The following is a 21,325-nucleotide window of genomic DNA, read 5'->3' as shown; positions in this document are numbered from 1 at the left end:
TGCATTGTAATCCCCATTAGGGGATTTTAGATCGCCTCATCCCGGCCGTTTCACTCATATGGATATGAAGAATCAACTAACTGAGAGAACCGCTATTGTTACTGCTACTGAATTCGTTACATTTTCGCTAGAAACAGACTGTATCATATATGAGTGACTGACTGTCGCAAACGATACAGAGACACCTCCCTGACAATAACGCCGAGACAGCTTGTTTATTTTTGGACCACAATGCTTATATGAAACGATTTTAAGATGACACCATGTTATTCTCCATAGAGAAATTACTTCCGTGAACCAGGGGATGAGCGAGTGACTTCAGGACTTCGGCGCTCTATTGAACACCGGTACCCTTTACATCTGTTTCCAATGGAAAAGTGCTTAGATGAAAACCTCCTAACTCCATTGGATCCTCAAACGATCTAACTAACGCGTTCAGCTGTCTTTTTTCTTCTTTTTTCATACATCAGTGCTATTGAACACTCTTTAAAAAAATATATAAAACCAATGAAAAGTATTAAAAAGCGGCTAGATGTTTTCTTTTTTTCCTGAAAAATGAACATTTTGGAGTTAGATGGTTTCTTCCAGGAGAGAAAGACTTTGTTGACTGGTATTCCCAGTCTGGGGTCTATAATGTTCCCTCTACACCAAAACCAAATGTCTTCTCCGAAAAACAGCCTACAAGCTCACAACGTGTCAGGTTGCGAGCTTTATTTTGCCAAATATTTGCCTATTATTGCGTGCCCAGAATAGGAAGGCTGCATGGGTTCATGTGGTTAACTTATCGTAACATTTATAAGTGGAAGTATTGAAACGATATGGGCTCCACGCACAATGACTTCGAGGGAGACAGCGCACCTGCTGGTGATTGCTCATGCCAAATCAGATAAGAACTGGCACATGCTGTACAATCAGTGGCTTAATGATGACATATCACTGTGGAACACAGCAGAAATAACTGCCTTATGATTATTATTCAGGAGGATTTTTGTTTTGTTTTGTTGTGATGCAGAAATTGAAATAGTATCAACCTTCTGTTGTATCACTAAAGTAACAACTTGGGAGCTCCATTTTCACGCACCTAAGGTCCTCGCAGACTGGGCGCGTGTTTTTTGGGGGGGAAACGGCGGGAAAACACTGCTAAGAATCCAGAAAGATGCAGCAGTGTGCAGGGACCTTTACTGTGTAGTGCAGGGGTTCTCAACCCGTGGGTCGCGACCCCTCGGGGGGGGGTCGCCAAATTATTTTAGGGGGTCCCCAAATTATTTGAAAAAAAAAAAAAAAAGGATTTTTTAAAATTTTTATTTTCACGATTTTTCTAAAATAGCAGACCTACAAGCTCGTAGCGCGCCACTCGGTGGCGCGCTATGAGCTTGTAGATCTGCTATTTTTAAATAGCTAAATTATAACAATGCTTAAAACACCAAAAGGGGTTCCCGCCCAAAATGGTTTAAGGTTATTGTAGCAGTCAATTTATATTGGGGGTCGGGAGGGGGCGGGGCGGGGTTCCCGAGCCATTGCCAAAGCATTTCCGGGGGTCCCCGGCCAAAAACGTTGAGAACCCCTGGTGTAGTGTACCTTTACTGTGTAAATCACACTTCGATAGCATATCCATGCTGTTGAATTGTAACACAAAAGCCATTGTGCTTGGTCTTAAAATGTTGCAATAACAGCATCCTGTTTCAACTGTAAGGTCAACTGAAACCCCAAACTCATGACCTCAGTTGTCCTCAAGAATGGCGAGAATTCCCATCACAACGGTTACTGCCGCTCAGCTACATACCTCCCGTCTTTTACATGACTCATTACACCGTATATAATGTCTGAAAGCGCTTCCATTTTGCTAACAACACATACAAACCGTCCCTTTAAGACGACAAACAGCCACTTCTTATAGGAACACCCCTGCAGACTTTTCCCACAAATTCCCAGCGACTCCCGGCGATAAAAACGTCCCATTAAAATTCCTACACTAATGCCTTACCAAATGCAACCTCAACGCGCCAACCTGGAGGAAATCAATTCACCTTTGGCGCTGGAACATACTTAAAACATGGCCTTTGGCCCGCAGCCACCATCGCATACAGATAACAAGCGTTATGTGTGTTATATTAATGCACGGATCAAAGTCGCGGCAGCTTCAACCAGCAGCAGCAACACTGATTTCCCACCCTGATGCACACGAGGCCTCTGTGACAGCCAGGGGTTTACATTAGGAGTCTCAGATGGCCCCACATCTGTTAAACAAACCCAGCCCCTTTAGCAGACCACACAGACTAATGGAAATGGCACATGACTGCATGTATGCAGGGGCCCCTCTGTGAGCTTCTTTCAGTGAATGGCTGATATTCTGTAGATCTGCAATGAGCAGCTGCTAAACCACCACACCCCCCTCCTCCTCTTCCCTCCCTCTATCAGTTACAATAATAGCTTGTTTTAGAAACTAGCATCTTCAGAGGAAATGATTTACGTGGCTTTTTTTTTAAACGTACCTTCTCGCCGCTGTCTCCTCTTGCCCCGCGGTTTCCCTGTTCTCCTGGTGGGCCCTGGATGTAGGAGAGAGACAGGAGTCAGTATAACTTCAGGTTGATATAGCCCAGTGGCTCCCGGACACTGGGTCGGGACCCATTATGTGTGGGTCGCGGACCCATTGTTATGCCGGGTCCCCTTAGTTTTTGCTTCCTACATTTGTTTTTTTAATTATTAATCTTATTTCAAAAGATTTTCAAAAAACATTCCCAAAAAAGAAAAGTTTCTCATGAATTCAAAACAAATTCAATGATTATTTTCCAGAAGAAAACAAATGTTACGAAGTAACAAAAAAGCTAATTATCGAAGTAGAATTGATAATAGATTCATGAATAACATACACTCCATTTAGCTTACTTAGAGTTGTACGCTAGCTCCTTCTACTAAATTGCAGATTGATAACGCAAAATAAGCAATGCATACCATAGGTCCGCCTGGTCCTCTTGGTCCTACAACCTGTATGCACAGAAGAAAGACAGTATAAGTATTGTGTATAAAGATTTTGTTACATTATGCTGTAGGTTATTTTTCATTATGAATGCATGAGATTGTAATTTCAATTAAATCATTAAAAAGCTGCCAAGTAAGACAAATGTACAGTAGATAGATACAGTGAACCATTTAAGGTTTAGCTTTGAAGAACTCAAGCTAAATGTATAGCAAGATTCAGCATAAATAAAGATTTTCTCTATAGTAGGGCTGTAAGCAACTAGTCAACTATTCAAGTAGTCGACTAGTAAATCAACTAGTTGACCTCGTTGGCACTAGTTGATATTGGAAAAAAGCTTCTTTTGTAGGCCTCAAGATCAGCAAGAATGCTAGATTATAGTCACCAATGTACACAGTTTTTTTTAGTAGACTAGTTAGACAACTAGTCGACTAGTAAACTAGGCAAGTAGTCAACTAGTACAATTCACTAGAAGTGAAAGCCCTACTCTATAGAAGATTGTACACATACAGGGGAAAGTAAAAAATGTGGCGATTTAGTTATATTATAACCTTTTTTTCCATTTGCACTGACTTGTTGGTTGCTAATCTCTTCCGGCAAAGCATTATCATAACAAAGGCACAATAAACAATGCCTGCTTATTTCCTGCCATGGAGCCCTGAGAGGGGCAAAGTGTTTCCATGTGCAGCGTGGCAATGGTGTGGAGGTCTCTCTCTCTCTCTCTCTCTCCCTCCCTCCCTCCCTCCCTGTCTTCAGGCCTCTATGGAGGGAGTGTATAGGGCCTCATTGTGCTTGGCTGTCTGCCTGTAGAGTGGGCTAACAGGGCTAATGGACTGAAGTCCTTAAACCCTACCCCCTTACCTAAATCTAAATGTCTCCAATTATCTCTCTCTCTATTTTTACCCCCTCTCTGACCAATTAATAAAAAACGAAAACCTGCACACTCATCCTCATCTCCTGGGGTATTATGCAACCTGCATTACTTGCACTGCGCTCTCATTGTGTCACTAACAATCAGCTCACAATAGGCTAAGTCAGGGGTTCTCAACCCGTGGGTCGCGACCCCTCGGGGGGTCGCCAAATTATTTTGGGGGGTCCCCAAATTATTTTCAAAAACAAAAACAAAAAAATAGCAGACCTACAAGCTCGTAGCGCGCCACTCGGTGGCGCGCTATGAGCTTGTAGATCTGCTATTTTTAAATAGCTAAATTATAACAATGGGGGGGTCCCGAGACGTTGCCAAAGCATTTTCGGGGGTCCCCGGCCAAAAACGTTGAGAACCCCTGGGCTAAGTGTTTGTGGTGATGCTGGATTGCTTTTTTGTGGGTGAATCCCCTTCTCTCTCACTGGTTGAGTTTAAACCTCAAAGTATTTGACAAATAAGGTCTCCTTGTGAAACCGAGCAAGTGGAATCAACTAAACTCTGTCACACTTGCAGCAATGGAGGAAAGGAAGGAAAGACAAACAGATGTTATCTGTGAATAAACGATTACTGAAGGTTGTTAACTTACATCAGTAATGTCTCCTGGTTCGCCCTTCTGACCCTGGTAGTGGAAATCACGCAGCAATTAGCATTAGACAGGAACACAGAATGATATTCATGGACTTATCCACATCACCATAACCAGTGGTGGAAAGTAACAAAGTACATTTACTTAAGTACTGGACTTAAGAATTTGTACTTTACTTGAGTATTTCCAATTTCCAATACCACTAAATCTTAGAGGCAAATATTGTACTTTTACTCCACTACATGTATTTGAAAACTATAGTTACTAGTACTACTACTTTGATTATTATTACAAAACATACATTAATCACTTCAGCACTACATACATTTCGGCCATTTCAAAATAGCCGATCTACAAGCTCACAATATGTCGCGATGTGACACATTGTGAGCTTGTAGATCTGCTATTTTTTTACAGTATATTTGAAAACTTGAAATGGGACATTCTGCATAGTGAGTACCCTTTAAGTACATTTTGATGCCAATTCTTTTGTACTTTTACTCAAGTACTTTTTGAATTCCTGACTTTTACTTGTAATGGATGGAGTAGTTCTCAATTGCAGTATTGATGCTTTTACTTAAGTAAAACAATTGAGTACTTTTTCCACCACTGCCCAGAACTAATATTTTCATGGACATTATGAACGTTCACAGAGAACAACTAAACAGAGAACATTCAGTATTACCAGACACACTTGGTGTGGCGTGGTAAATATGGCACACACTGTGAGGTAGGAAATAGCTATTATCTGTCAGACAAAGGTCTCTAACATCAAAGTATGAGCTAAATCCATAAACTGCAGGGCTACGTTCCAGCACCGAGTCTGGGACAGATATAAATGTAATTGTAGGTACTGGGGACATGCATTTGCACACACACACACTCACACGCACGCGCATGCGCACGCGCACGCACACACACACACACACACACACACACACACACACACACACACACACACACACACACACACACACACACACACACAACGGTGCCCTTGCATGTGATTGCGCTCACACACATGCACACACATACACAAACACTCAATATCCCAGTGTCTCACCTTAGCTCCAGGTGTTCCTGTTATGTGGTAGAGAGGAGTAGAGAGGGGGGGTGGGGGGCAGGGGGGGCAGATGATAGTTAGCAATGACACTGAATAACAACAATCCACTTGGTTTGACATCCTTACAAGTTCATTGGTAGAATGTCACTCGTCTATACACAGACAAATGGACTTCTCTAGATGCCACTAAGCTAAAGACCACCACCGAATCCCAGTACGCTGAAGACCACCACCAATACCAATAGAGACACCCAGAGAGCCCATCAGGACTGAAGTGTTGAGGTACCATCTTAAAGCCTGAGTTATAGCTGGTTGCTCAGTCTGTCATCTTAAAGCCTGAGTTATAGCTGGTTGCACTAGTCTGTTTTGCACAGAAAATGGCCAATCTGCAAGCTCAGCTGTTATGGGTATAGCTATTTTCTGTGCAAGACACCAGCGCACAACTAAGTATGCATTAGGCATGAGAGCTCAGAGCGAAGCAAAGCAAAGGAGAAGCAGATAAGACTGGATGATGATAAGCAAGGCACTCTTGAGTTACTTTTCTGAACATCAAAGCTGATAAAAGTCTAGACTGAGTTTTTCAGAGGCATTCTAAGTACTTTGTTGTTGTCCAAATGAAAGTCAAATAGGCAAAGTATAAATATGACACTTCTAGAAAACTCAGCTCTCAGCTTGTTCATCTGGGATGCAGCAATCCCAGGACAATGTTAGGTATAATAAATAATAATATAATGGATATTAAGTTAATTAAGCACTTGATATGGTATTGCATGAGTAGAAAATAGATAAATAGAGCATTTCAATAAAGCTTTTGTATCAAATGGCATGTTTGTTCAGACAATGACACTTCTGATTTCAATGATGTGCCTCAAATGTTGTTCTTTTTCTTCCTGCAACCATGAACAGAGCTGTGTAAAAACTGGACAAATCCATAATGTTGACTCATTGCAGCCAGGTGCCCTTTAATTGCATCCCTCCTCTGCGGTAAACATTCTCCAAAGATAGCAGATCTAAAAGCTCACACGCTTGCAAATCTCGCAAAGAGATTCGGTGTAGAGGGAAAAAAAGGGTCTAGTATAGCCTAGTATAGAACCCTGGGGGACTCTGGTAAATTGAGTATATAGTGGAAAAGTTTGGATATTGATAACCTTACAAATGTTTTAACAAAATGGTGACGCTTGTTTAAATGCGTGCAAATGTGTATTACAAATATCTATGACTTAAACAGACCCTCATATTTATTCCTCTTTCAAATCGGATTTGTAGAAATTGAGTAGAATAGTACGTTCTAGACGCTGTCTGCTTCAGTGAGGAATTTCCATAATGACTTCCATATGTTTTTCTGATACCAAAGAGCAGACGACAGCATCGAACCAAGCTGGGGCCAAGGTGAGCCGACAGCATTGAACCAAGCTGGGGCCAAGGTGAGCCGACAGCATTGAACCAAGCTGGGGCCAAGGTGAGCCAGCTATGGGAATAACAACAGAGGCAGCATTGAACCAAGCTGGGGCCAAGGTGAGCCAGCTATGGGAATAACAACAGAGACAGCATCGAACCAAGCTGGGGCCAAGGTGAGCCAGCTATGGGAATAACAACAGAGACAGCATCGAACCAAGCTGGGGCCAAGGTGAGCCAGCTATGGGAATAACAACAGAGGCAGCATTTCACTGAAATCTTGTCAGAAGTGTCATTGTTGATGTTTGTTTTGAATCGTCATTTTGTTTGTTTGGGGGACAGTCAGGAGGACAGTGTTTCAAACCAAAGGATGGCATGTATAGGTATAAAATAGTGCCTGCATGGCAAAGCCTTTGATCAACACGTCCTCCCTCTTCCCAATTTCCGCCCAAAGCAAACAAAACGGGATTTATGTTTTTGCACACGGTAATTTATTTATGAGAGGTGTATAAATAAATAAATTACGACCACTGGTCAGGGCCGGCTCAGCTGCACAGATGGGACAACACTCTCCGAATGGGATCTCGGGCTTGGAGCAGTCTTTCAGCTCCTCGCAGATAATTTCGTCGCACAGGACGGTTCCCGTGTCGCACACGCAGATGCGACAGGGCTCCGGCTTCCACACGTCCTTGTCACTGTAGCGGTGTCCATCCTGAGCACAGCTAAATGCGTCCTCCTCTGTGTGTGCGTATAGAGACCATAGCAAGGTACGCGCACGCACACACACACACAGAGGCACAGGCAGGAAGTTTGTGGGAGGGGAGGGAAAAAGAAACGGGATATTATGCATCAGGTTTTAATAGTGCTGTGCAAACCACAGTGCACACACAGTAAAATAATTGTACTCCGAGTGTACAAAAGCAGTAACCAAATTGGTTACATGTGTACCTTCTCTGAGATGCACACATTAATTAACGATGAGGATTGTACTGTGTGTCTGTGTTTCTCATGAACACCAGCAGGTTTCAACTGTTTTCAAGAATGATGAACAATCATTCTTGAAAACAGTTGAAAGTGCTTTCTTCACCTGCTGGGGCCATATTGCACATGATCAGGCAGTCCACAATATTAATACGAGAATACACAAACAATACAAAATAAATGTAAGATAATGATAAAACGTGGGGAAAACATGAATGTTGGTGATACAATAAGCATACATAGTCACAAATACAGTACAACCCTCTCTTAGCAAACATTATTTCTATAAATAACCAATAGCTGAACACTGCCATTGGGGAACCAATGACAGACACAGGTCATCAAACAAACATGAGCACTTGCAACTTCCTCAGCCGCCACAGGGTGGCAGCGCAACCACTCTGAAGTCCAACAGCACTTGTGGAACAGCGTACAACAGCACTGACTGAGAGAATGAGAAACTTTCTGATGTTCTGATGACTTCACAGGAGCGATTGCGGACCACGTGCCCAAACTTCTCCCCCCTCTAATTGCACTCCAAAGGTAAATATAGGCCTCGTTTACACTGTGAAGAGAGACGCCCTAAATTACTGCACGCGAAACACAGACATTTGCATTCATTGGCTGGGGGAGAGAAAAGTGTTGGCACGGTTTTTATCTGACCACAGCGTAGCCCCGGAGGCATAATGGAATGTGATGGAAGTGGGCCGTGCATCCGCACAGGTATACACTTAAGCAACCATAGACCTACTGTAGGCTACTGTACATGCTTGGGCCTTTACACTACACGTCAGTGTGAACACATTGGACATCAGAGGCACACACATTCCAGATCACTTTCCTGTCCGCCAGCTTATTCCATGGTCAACATGAGGCCACACATAAAATGCTCTGATTGCGAGCATTGAACCTTCAAGGTGGGACGGTCCGCGGTCGGTGTGCCAGGGGGCCTTTCGGCCGCCGAACGAAGGCAGTTAAGTACAGTAGTTATATTTATCGGCGAGGCCTGCTTTAGGTCCAGGTAACCCAACAGACCTCAGTAGCCATGAATGAGGTCTTTCTGGAAGGGGACAGAGCAGGCAATTCACAAACCATTGCCTTGTACAAATACGGGGCACTTTTTAACCCCCACCTGGAAGCCATTGCTGTGTCAAGATGCCAGTTCAAACATGTCAGAGAAGGGAGAATGGACAGCTTTCATGCACATGACTTGCTTTTTTGGGGGTGGCGATATTTTGTTTTATACAGTAGGTGCTGCTGGTACAGTTTATGCTACACGTGGACCTAAAGATCTGGTCTGTTGTCTGTTCAACAGACCAGATCCAGATCAAAACCGGAAGAGTCTTCTGAGATGAAATATCCTGACAAACTAATGGTCGAGTTGTCCTGTGACGGTTCGCAAAAACGCTCTCTGAAGATAATCTGCAGCGCCGCAGTTCCTCCGTGTGTGTTGGCAGCCGTACAGTTTGCCTCAGGAGGAAAATGGAGGATGAGAGTGGTAAAGTGAACCCAGGTGTGTGCGCTGGGGATATTGCAGTCAACCCTGCATCATGGCTCCCAGCTGAAGAAGGCAGCTGCCACGCAAGAGTATTTAGTAACTCAAAGGACCAGGGCCCTTTACGGTGCTCGTCTCCCCAACAACTGTTACACCCTTTTTTTACACTCTCACATTTAAATGAACACTCAGGATTTTACAGCATAGCTAAGCTAACTAAGCCCTCTGGCCAGCCTTGCGTCTGTGGATGGTCAGTCAGTTAGTACGTCAGTCGGCCTGGGGGCCGACAGATAAAGAAGTGACCCCTGTCCTCTGTGAGTGTCTGGGTGTGAGTGGCTGTTTGATGCCCTTTGAGCCTGCAAGGCTGGGGTCACATCCAGGCTCTCTAGACCCAGAAAATATTTCAGCCTGTAGCCGTTAGTCCCCAAGAAAGAAGGGCTTGCATTATGTCCAGGGGCCTACAACAACTCCAAAAAGAGTAACCTGAGACTTAAAATTGCTTGTTTTTTTTCTTGCCTTGGCTTGAAGGCCCCCCCCCCCCCTCTCTCTTTCTCTTCATTATTTCCTCTTTTGAGCTACCACTACTTTACCCTTTTAATTTGAGTTTTGGTATGCGTGACCTATCGTATAATCAAAAGAATGTGCTTTTCAGAATTGCAATAATAAATAAACCCCTTTTTTAATGTTTTTTTCCCCTTTTTTTTGTCCTTGATCTCCCTTTCCTCCTACTGTCTCTCTCTTGCACTCCTTTTAGCGCTCTCTTTCTCTCTCTCTCTCTCTCTCTCTGTCACAGACTCTGGGAAATCTATAAAGCAGATGGAAATGGAAACTCTAAAATCATATGGAATATTATTTCTGGGCCAGGTCTACTCACATACCTTCATTCTCAACTGTCTCCGTGGGATACTGCACTTTAATCAGTGACTGTGAATCACATTCCAATTTAGCTGACAAGTTTGCAATAGCTCATCTATAAGACTGTGAATAGACAATGGGGGCACGGCAGGATTCAGATAATTGCAATAATTAGCCGGGTCACATTATCACGCTGAGAGAATATAAACAAAATAGTTGTAGCTTTTCTTTTGAGGGATATTATGGACAGTATAGGCAATCATTCTGCTTCAGCAAGCCTGGATTCGCCTTGATGCCCTCTGACAGCAGTGGAATGTTAAAGCCTTTCACTGAAGAAGGCCCTGAGCAGCCTGACCAGCTCCATCCCCCTCAACCCAGGAGCAGAAGGCCATGAGCAGCCAGCCTGACCAGCTCCATCCCCCTCAACCCAGGAGCTCTGGCCTCAGCCACTTGAACCCTAGCGCCCCCTACTCTGGGGGCCACATTCACCCAAAATAGTAGTAGTAGCACTGTAGCAGTAGTAGTACAATTTACAAACTAGCAATGCCTGTCCTGTAGTTGTAGATCTATGGTGTAGAAGGAAACAGTAGATCTACAGAGCCAACTCAGGTCTGTTTCACTAAAGTATAGGTTTAAGTGGTTAAAACGCTAGGGGACCAGCACCAGGAATGCCATAGTAGTAGACCTGGGAAAAAGCATACTGGGAATACTTTTATTTGCCTTTCAATGGTGTAGGAGAATAATTCACCAATGATCTATATATCTATTGCTCTGCTGCTGCTTCCCTGCAGTTCAACTTGTTGTCTTAATTCCATTGATAAAGAAAAAGACAGGCCCATTACGCAGGGGTAGGCCTAGCTCTGATCCATAGCTCTAAATGCGTTTCATTTCATTCTAAATGAAACGCATTTAGAGCTATGGATCAGAGCTAGGGTAGGCCTACTTTTAGGACATTCAGAGAACGCATGATGCGAAACAGACGTTTTTTCGTCCATAAATATCGAGATCTTTTCTAAAAGTCACATCTCCTCCCAGCTGTAGCTCCAACTCCAAAGTGCCCGCAGGTGTCCGTGAGGGGAGGGGGAGGTGAGGGGGCTGCCTGCACCGAGAAGAGCTGAAGCTTTGGATCAGTATCCCCAAGCAAGTGCTCTAACGCAAAACTAGACCTTAATATCATACTTAAAAGTAATACAAATAAAATAAAAAACAATGTTAACGGTTCCAACAAACGACTTGTGCGCGTTAAATATGCGCCGAATAAGTTCCTCATGCAGTCGCTCTTCCATCACCATTACGCGTTGCAGCATTCCACATATTTCTGTCTTCCTATACGCCTTGCAGGCCAATACCAACTCCTTCAAAACGATATAGCAACAGAACAGTCAATCGCACACTTTTCCAATGACCGGCTTAACGAAATAACAACTGAATTGGTCAGTCAGTGCGTAACGGTGCAAGAACGACTATGGCAATGCAAAGTAGCCTACAGGTGTTCTCCATGATCGTAATGCACTGCACACTGTCCACACAGGCTATTTGCATTGATTTGTAAGAACGATTCGTTCACTGATATGACTTGGCATGTACGTTTCTGTCATATTAACACGTGTTAAGAAGATATAGCCTAACCAAACATGTTTTAAAACTGAAAGTAAAGAAAACTGACTTACCGTCATCTTGACATCTGACTAGGGATAATAGTACGACTTGGCTTGCTACAAGTAGCAGTACAGTCCTCGAATCCACAAAGCTGAACATGTCTAAATATTAGACATGCAGGACCTTTGGGGGAGAAAAAGAAAGGGAAGCTGGAGGCTTCTCTCAGTATTGAGTGTCGTTGTGTCCCCAGTTACAAAGCCGAACCATTCAACATTCAACCTTCCAAGAGGAACGTGTTGGAATCCAGCGGAGCGCACTGACCGTCCCAGACAGAGTCAGGTACTGTAGTTTTTATGTCCCCGTTGCCTTCAATGAATCTTCGTATATTCCCAAATATCGGCCCAACCCCCTTTTACCCCCTGTCAAGCTGAAATCTGAGTCCCGTTTCCCTCCTCCCAGGCTCCCAGGTTTGCATTATCCCGGTCCCAGACCACTCCTTCCCCCCATGTGTGCTGCTGCTGCTGCTACTGAAAAGAAGGGGGGTACCTAAAAAGTGAAACTTTCCCCCCTCCTCTCAAACTTAGCGACCCTCCCCCTCGGACTAAGCCTGTCTCTCCAGCATTGTTGTAAAGCAGTCTTCTTAGCAGTCGTGGGAAAAGTAGGCCTACTCACACTTTAAGTAAAATTATCAATACTGTCTGGCGTCTGCAATGTATAGAAATATTCTGCTACAAGTGAAAAGTCCAGAATTCAAAATGTACTAAAGTAAAAGTACAAAAGTATCAAAATGTACTTAAGGTACCAAAAGTAGAAAGTACGCAGAATGTCCCATTTAAAAACAATTCAAATGTATACTTGCTCTGCAGTCAAGGATGTGTCACATCTGTTTTCACATTAATGTTAAATACAATCAAGTCCTCCTCATGCCTCTGTTTGCACACACACACACACACACACACACACACACACACACACACACACACACACACACACACACACACACACACACACACACACACACACACACACACACACGCACACACACACACACACACACACACACACACACACACACACACACACACACACACACACACACACACACACACACAAAAGTATCAAAATGTACTTAAGGTACCAAAAGTAGAAAGTACGCAGAATGTCCCATTTAAAAACAATTCAAATGTATACAACGTATAAAAATCATTTGAAAATAGCAGATCTGCCCGGGCCAGGCCTAGTGGTCCGGGCACCTATAGGCTGGTAATCAGTGTGGCGTGTCACGGGTTCGAGTCCCGATCCCGACGACCTTTGCTGCGTGTCTTCCCCCATCTCTCTCCCGATTCCTGTCAAGGTACTGTATATCTATCAATAAAGGCAAAAAAGCCACCCCCCCCCCCCAAAAAAAAATCTACAATTGTAGATCAGCTTTTTTCAAATGGCCGAACTGTATATAGAGCTGAAGTGTTTAAAGTATGTCTTGTAATAACAATCAAAATCTAGAAAGTAACTAACTAAAGTTTTCATATAACTGTATAGTGGAGTAAAAGTAGCCTACAATATTTGCCACTGATATGTAGTGGAGTAGGCTAGAAGTAAAAGTACTGGAAATTGGAAATACTCAAGTAAAGTAAAAATATATATAGATATACTTTAAAATTATACTTAAGTACAGTACTTGATTACATGTACTTAGCCTACTTTACACCACTGATTGTTAGAAACTAACTTACAAATTAGCCTTTATGTCATAGTAGAACATTGGTTCTCAGGGGTCTTTGAGAGGGTTCCAGGGGGTCCCCAGCTACATAGTTAGGAACCAAATGCACCCTTATGGGTCTGTAACTCAGAGAGTGTACAAATGGAACCAAACGGACCCTAACGGGTAAAAAAAAAAAACATTAATGTAGCCTAATGCATGTCAAACTGTGGGGGTGCTTGAAATTAAAATTGTTGAGAATCACTGAAAGAGCCGTAAAAATCTTCTCTTATGGGGTCCCTGGCATATCTTTTCAAATGGTGATCCGCGGGCTAATAACTGTCAATTTGAGTGTCCTTGACATGAAAAGGTTTCTCTTTTTACTACTTTTTCTACTCATGGATCTGTATGCATGAGTCAAGAGTAAGACTGACCTGTAAGATTGTCTATAAAACTTTCTACTTACTTTACAATTGATGGAAATGACCATTCATTTGACCATAGCATGGCTTTTACAATTCACAGATTTCCATTGATGTGTTATTGCATTTACATCATTATATATTCACGTGATGTGTGCAATAGTAGGCTGCTGCTACTGTCTCTTATTGTGACTACTATGCTTTTGAGAAACAGCTTTTTGAGCGACGCTAGCCCCTCCTATGACCAGCTTTCCGGGTTTGTGTGAACACAAACATTGGCTTGTGATTGGCTGATCACCCCATAGCGATGATTTGATTGGCTGAGCGAAGTACATATTGAAGATAAAAGTGATGGCAGAAAAGTGGAGACGCCAAAAGTGATTGGCCGGAATGACATTTGTGACGATTTGATTGGCTGAGCACGGAATGTGATGTATGATGATAAGAGCACCCCTCACATGTCACTTCACACAAGTGTGATTTTTTTAAAGAGACTGGAATCATTAGGATGTAGCTAGCCTACAAATAGAGTTAAGACGGGGTAGCGCGATATCACCTGCTATTCAGTGGTGGAAAAAGTACTCACATTTTGTTTACTTTGAAAATAGTGACTTAACGCCACTGTTGGTTTGGACAGTGACAGGGTGGCACCCTCCTGGGTTTGGACAGTGACAGGGTGGCACCCTCCTGGGGTTGGACAGTGACAGGGTGGCACCCTCCTGGGGTTGGACAGTGACAGGGTGGCACCCTCCTGGCTCATAAGATAAGATAAGAAGTTTAGTCCCCTTGTTTAGACAAATAAAGCAAGGAATCCATGAAGAGATTGTAAACCTGTAGCTGTGGGCAGTGGTGGAAAGTAACTCATTTACTTAAGTACTGTACTTAAGTATACAATTTTGAGGTATTTGTTCTTTACTGGATTATTTACAATTTCCAATACTTTTACTTCTACTACATCTCAGATCCAAATGTTGTACTTTTACTCCACTACATTTATTTGAAAACTTTAGTTACCAGTTACTTTGTAGATTTTGATTATTATTACAAAACATACATTAACAACTATATACATTTTGGCCATTTGAAAACAGCAGATCTACAAGCTCACAACGCGTCTTATCGTAGATCTGGTATTATCAACAGATTTTTATACATTTGAAAACTTGAAATTCTTCATGATGAGTACTTTTTACTTTTGGTACTTTAAGTAGATTTTGATGCCAATACTTTTGTACTTTTACTCCTTTTGAATTCCGGTCTTTCACTTGTAACAGAGTATTTCTATATTGCTGTATTGATACTATTATTATTAAGTTTAAATGTGAGTCCGTTTTCCAACACTGATCATCGGAATCATCATCATCACAAGAGGCTAAAGGACAGACATTGATGTTTTACAAAAAGTGAGCCATTTACTATAGTATACTATAGTATACTATACTATACTATACTATACTATTATACTATTTCTTATCAATATTATGGATCATGTAAGGACATCTTTCAACAAGCCCTTCACAAAGTTTATATAGGGGGGTTTAGTGTCCCCTTGCCCTCATGAAGAAGTGCATTACATCAGTTTTTGTTTTATGAACGGACACATTTTCTCAGTTCTACAAAACTTCTGCTCTTAATTTACAGTAACACGGTGCTCTGCAGTCAAGGATGTGTCACATCTGTTTTCACATTAACGTGAAATACAATCAAGTCCTCCGCATGCCTCTGTTTACACACACACACACACACACACACACACACACACACACACACACACACACACACACACACACACACACACACACACACACACACACACACACACACACAGAGACAGACAGACAGACAGACAGTAATAATACAGTGATAAGTCATTGTGATGGTCTTAACCACATGAACCCTAGCATCATGTCATAATAGGCTGGAAGGATGAACATAATCAGAAAGGAAGCTTGTATTTTTCTTTTTACAAACTTTTATTTTGTGAACGTTCTTGCATGAGGAAGGGTCAGATCTTTCTAGGTTCACACAGAGGTGCCATCTATGGTTTCTATGACAATGTATTCAAACCTCTGCCGCTTCCTGGGGCGGCAGTGAATACGTCACCATCCATCATCACGGCACTGGGCCAATGGTCCATTTTTGTTGTAATTTTTTTAAACTTTTTCTTCAGCTAAAGCTTTATACTTTTTTTTTTTTTTAACTTTGTTTTTATTTCAAAAAATGAAACATCAACAATGAAACAGAAATCAAACATAAATGTGAATGCAAGAAAACAAAAATACATAACAAAAACAGAGTAAAGCTTTATACTTTATACTGTACATCATATACATTGCGGGTTTTCAGCGAGTCCACACCGTTTCTGCAGGAACTGCTTTTCTAGTTGCTACTATAATGTCCTCATTAGACCTCAGAACCAAACCCATGATCAGTACTGAGAGGGTGTTCTGGTAGCTGCCCGGCCCTACCCTGTCACATGTGGCCAAGCACTGCATCACAAAATGACAAAGTAAGTTCTCATGGCCGGGACAAGCCGTGATGAGCCATCTGAAACTCCTAGCCAGCTTGTGTGACTATATATAAATGGCAAAGGGGACAGTTTGCCTTGAGCTCCTCACTCCTGTGCAGGTTGGGAACTTTGAACTTTGACCCCCTAACACTTTATTGGAAACGCGGGAGCAGCTGGTGCAGCACCTTGAGATGTTGTCTGTCCCCTGACCTGTGACCATTTGGCAGTGGTGGTGCATTTGCTCCTCCAAGTTTACTTACAAAATGAAGTTATAATTAGGAATATTTTCAGCTGATTTGTGTGGTCAGCACTGAACACAGAGCACATGTATATCACAAACAGTAGGACGCTTCTAATTGTTTTTCTTTTGTGATCGTGTGGCTTGTTCGTAAACCCTGCACAGTCCATGGATCAAAGCTCCTGGATTGCCAGCCTAGCCATTATCTATTCATAGACTGCAAGCTAAAAAGTGAACGTAGTTTCTCATTTACTTCAGGCTGGCACAACTGCCAGTCTAGGTACACGAGCCAGCGCTTTTGTAGACCAACATTTTGAGCAGTTGTAACACTATATTACTTGTAGCTTTGCCAGTCAAGTGCATACTTTATCCATAATGACATTTTTGACAAAGAAGTGTGCAGTCCCTTCCAAGGAAGGTCTTATTCTTATTCATATGTCTGCATACTATGTTCAAGTTTTATGTACAGTATGTATGTGAGATACTGTATGAGTGTTGCTCATAGAGGACATTATGTGTTATTTCAGCAATTATCCCACAGATCCCTTTGAAGACATTTCTTTGAAGCCCACTTCCTGGGAAACGACACCATTCAAACACGGGCGGGTTATGAGAAAGAAAATGTTTTATATTCCTACTCTGAACTTTTGTGTTGATCTGTCTGTGTGTGCAGGTCACATGACCATGATCCATGCAAATGCATGGATGTAATGAGAACCTGTGTGCGTGCATGCATATGCGATGTGGCGCATGGTGAGCTTAATCGGCTATTTGTCATCTGTCACCACCACATTTTTTGTGTAGTGACGATTTGGCTCCTCCCCTTTCACAATCCACTTCCTCCCGGGTGCTTCTGTGTTAATTCCTATTAGCATAATCTGTCTTGAGAAATTAGCGTGCGTGCGTGTGTGCGTGCATGGATATCATATGCACGCTCAAGTGTTTTAAAGGTCTAGTGCAATGGCTTTTTCGGTCATTTAATTTTGAGGTTTCAATCTGAAACAGAAGGCTGTACATTTCTGAACCAGAGCGTCGCATACCTTCAGGCTATGGGACCTTTGAATCTCACTCCAACGCGGCTATTTGTCCGACAGATGGGCAGCTAAGCTTCTTTGCTGCTTCGTGTCTTATTTCTAACCTAAGATATGTTTTCAGATACATATTTTAGCGTGCTGATTAAGTTTAAAATGAGTAATACACTGATTGAAAACGGAGTAGTTCTGTAATCAAAATCAGCTGTGCTTGGAGGAACAGCAATGGGACCGGGCCGCGCTTCATCATCATGCAGCACGTTGTCGTTCAAAGGAAGTAATTCAAATTAGATTTGTATGATCCTTTGATATAGGAGAAGATGGGAGACCCGCACATTGCTATTTATTTTGTCTACTGCCTTGTCGCCAACGCACCTGCTCTAAAGTGAACCGGGTGTGCAGAAGTCTTCTCTTCTTGATCTAAAAATACACAAAAATGGAAATGTTTGGCATCTATTGTTAGGTATGGCCATATATGATGACCACGGATATGCTCTAAAAGTGTGAAAAACGTATTTTTCATTTCACTAGACCTTTAAATACATGAAATGAAATGAAATGATTACTATATTTACCCAGGGTATCTGGGCTAAGCTCAAGAACTTGTTTCCAGCCAGGCCCTGCTCATAGAACATTTCATCGTAGTGGTTCAATGCCTTGTTCAAGGGCACTTCAGCGGTGGTAATTTTAACGTGTCGGACCGCTGATTCGAACTGGCGACCTTCCGGTATCAAGACTGCTCAGCTATCCGTTCGGCCACCGCTGCCACATACACTGTTGCTCACCAATAAGCGGGGACAACACATCCCTTTGTTGCAGAGAGTAAGCCTGGGAGACTTCTTCTTCCTGGCCGGGAGACATGTAGGACGTAGTGTCCTGTAGCTGATTCATGTTTCCAAAAGCCTGTCCCTCCTCCAACCGGGTGACGGCTGATGGCTTACCGAGGTACCGATGCGGAAAAATCAAACATGTGTCACCCGAGCACACGATTCCTAGAGTTTAGTCATTATTCCTTCCATGGTGTGATTAAGGGCCTCATTACAATTTACAATTTAGGCATTAAGCAGACGCTTAATCCAATTCTAGTGCTGTCTACGTAACAAGCTATAAGTCTGTTTAAAATACTATCTAAAAGTGCTATCTAAGGGGCTAGGCTATGGCAAGTGCTACGGGCCATGGTGGAGTCTGAATTGATAACGTAAACTCATCAACTTCGTCGGCTGAAGTCCCACAGGGGTCCATACTAGATCCCCTCCCTTATTCCCTCGATCTACACCAAATCTCGTCACTGGAAATGATCTACAAGATCATCGCAACTCACAACGTGGTGCTTTGTGAGCTTGTAGATCGGCCATTTTTGCATAATGCTCACCCCAGAATAGGGCCGCTAGGGTTCGCATAAAATATACAGTATGTACTCTCCTAAGAGTTCAGTAATTATTCTTTCCAGTGTGTGAATAAGAGGCTCATTGTTTAACTTCTCCTGACAATCTGGGTTTCATTTTTCAGACATTCTTTGCAAGGACACATGTCCTATACTGGAGAAGCACTTGCTTCAATCATGTCATCATAATAACCATTCGCCTTCGCTTCTTCTCAGCGATATTTTTTTGTTCAGTCAACATTTGCGGTATTGGCAAAAATGATAGAATGACAGTACCATGTTTATGTGAGTGATCACAACTAGAGATGTCCCGATACCGATACCAGTATCGGAACACTGGCAGATATGCCCTTATTTGGTAAAATCGGGTCATATCGGGATCGGCGAATATGCCAGTCTAACCACCGACACAAGGGGGTTGACACTATGGCAGGTAAATACAATGTTTTGGCATGTGGAGATTGCTTTCGAGTTGCCCAAACTGCAAGTGCATGTTTGAGTGAGGAGTCTGCTATAAACACAACACAAGATATATAGCTAGATAGCTATAAACACAACAAATAAATGATCACAGGGTTGGATTGTGAATATATTCTATAGATGCTGTGTGAGATGAAGTCTGTCTGGAAACGTAATCAGACACAGAGAGAGAGAGAGAGAGAGAGAGAGAGAGAGAGAGAGAGAGAGAGAGAGAGAGAGGTAAGGTGGGTGGGTGGGTTAAGGGATCCTACGAAGCTGGAATGCAGGCAAGAGGGAGGGAGTAGCTGAAAGTGAAAAGAGAGAAGGTGGGACTGAAGATGAGAGAGGGGGTGGGTTGGTCGACAGACACAGAGAGGGAGGGGGAGGGGGGGGGGGGCTGCACACAGCAGGGAGAGCTTTAACTGAGCCCATATGAAATTGCCACTGAAATAACAAAAGCCATGACATCACCAGCTGGGTTGGAGGTGAATGGGGCCACTGTCAGAGGCCTCTATCCTGGGACTACTGTACGCCACCTTTGGGCATAATATCATTATACTTTAGCCCATGGTGTCCACTACTACAGGGCTAAGACAGGCCTCGTGTATCCCTGCCACCCAGTACTAATCTAAACACATTTTACCCCTCAAATTGTCACTCGACTTCCCTTACGATTGCAAAATAAAAAAGATCAATCTTCTTTTTATGCCGAGGACAACTACACCATATGGCAAAGCTGCGAGGAACAATTTTACTACTGCAAATTAATACATGGCCTTAATATTTTAACCATTGAAACGGTATAATATAGAGGCAAATCATATATTTAGGATCGGTATTTATACCCCCTCCCTCCTTTAAAAATAAACAAAATCCTTGGTTGTTTATAGGTTCATAGGTGAAGTGCTCTGCGCTGAAGGACAGGGAACTTCCAGTGGGCCTTGGCTCTGATTTTGGTTACAGTATAAACCATCTGGTTCCAATGTGCAGACTAAAGCTTATTGATTCTGATGTTAACGGTGGCTTCAAAGCAAATTAGATGTTTGTTGGCCGAAATATTTCTTTAATCACTCGTGCTCTGGGTTTTCTGGTTTTACACAGAAATGTCTGTTTTGATAAGGTTTAATTGGCACATAGCTACTACTGGAGAACTGTCATCCAATGCCACTCTAGTCTACAGGACTGTTACTTTACCCCATTTAGCTGTCACATGACTCCATGTGTAGCGCGCACGCTACTCAATGAAGTTTGCTGCCAGAGCAAGGTGACCAGACGACACAGGAATGTTACACTCAGGAGAGAAGGAAGCTATAACAAATACTCTATTACTCCTTCACACGTGTGTGTGTGTGTGTGTGTGTGTGTGTGTGTGTGTGTGTGTGTGTGTGTGTGTGTGCACTGCAACTTGCCGTAAGTGTTCAAGAATCAAGATTCAAGTATAGGTTGATTTGTCACTCACAAAGTACTGATATATGTGCAGTGAAGCAAGATATCATGAAACATAATACCAGTAAAAACTAATATGTGATGACAAAAATTGTACTTTTTACTCCCTTACATTTCACAATGTGTCGAGTCGCGATGCGACACATTGTGAGCTTGTAGATCTGCTATTTTCAAAGGATTTTCATACATTTGAAAACTTGAAACGGGACTTTCTGCATAATGAGTACTTTTGGCACATTTTGATGCGAAAACTTTTTAAAG

General features: G+C 42.6%; 1 protein-coding gene across 1 annotated transcript in view; it reads right to left on the bottom strand.

Annotated features, from left to right (window-relative positions):
* The window catches only part of col2a1b (collagen, type II, alpha 1b), a 78,795-nt gene extending 66,595 nt beyond the window's left edge, over positions 1-12,200 (bottom strand). Inside the window, exons 1-6 of the mRNA XM_079510849.1 lie at positions 11,948-12,200; positions 7,475-7,684; positions 5,552-5,568; positions 4,489-4,521; positions 2,953-2,985; positions 2,493-2,546 (exon numbers count right to left, since the gene is read on the bottom strand). Coding sequence (XP_079366975.1) covers positions 2,493-2,546; positions 2,953-2,985; positions 4,489-4,521; positions 5,552-5,568; positions 7,475-7,684; positions 11,948-12,035 — 435 coding nt within the window. The 5' untranslated portion in view covers positions 12,036-12,200. The remainder of the gene's footprint in view (positions 1-2,492; positions 2,547-2,952; positions 2,986-4,488; positions 4,522-5,551; positions 5,569-7,474; positions 7,685-11,947) is intronic.
* Positions 12,201-21,325: the final 9,125 nt, after the last annotated feature.

Source organism: Electrona antarctica, assembly GCF_951216825.1.
Source record: "Electrona antarctica genome assembly, chromosome: 9".
Lineage (NCBI taxonomy): Eukaryota > Metazoa > Chordata > Actinopteri > Myctophiformes > Myctophidae > Electrona > Electrona antarctica.
Note: the sequence above shows the minus strand (reverse complement) of the source record. Positions and strands in the feature narration are given on the sequence as shown.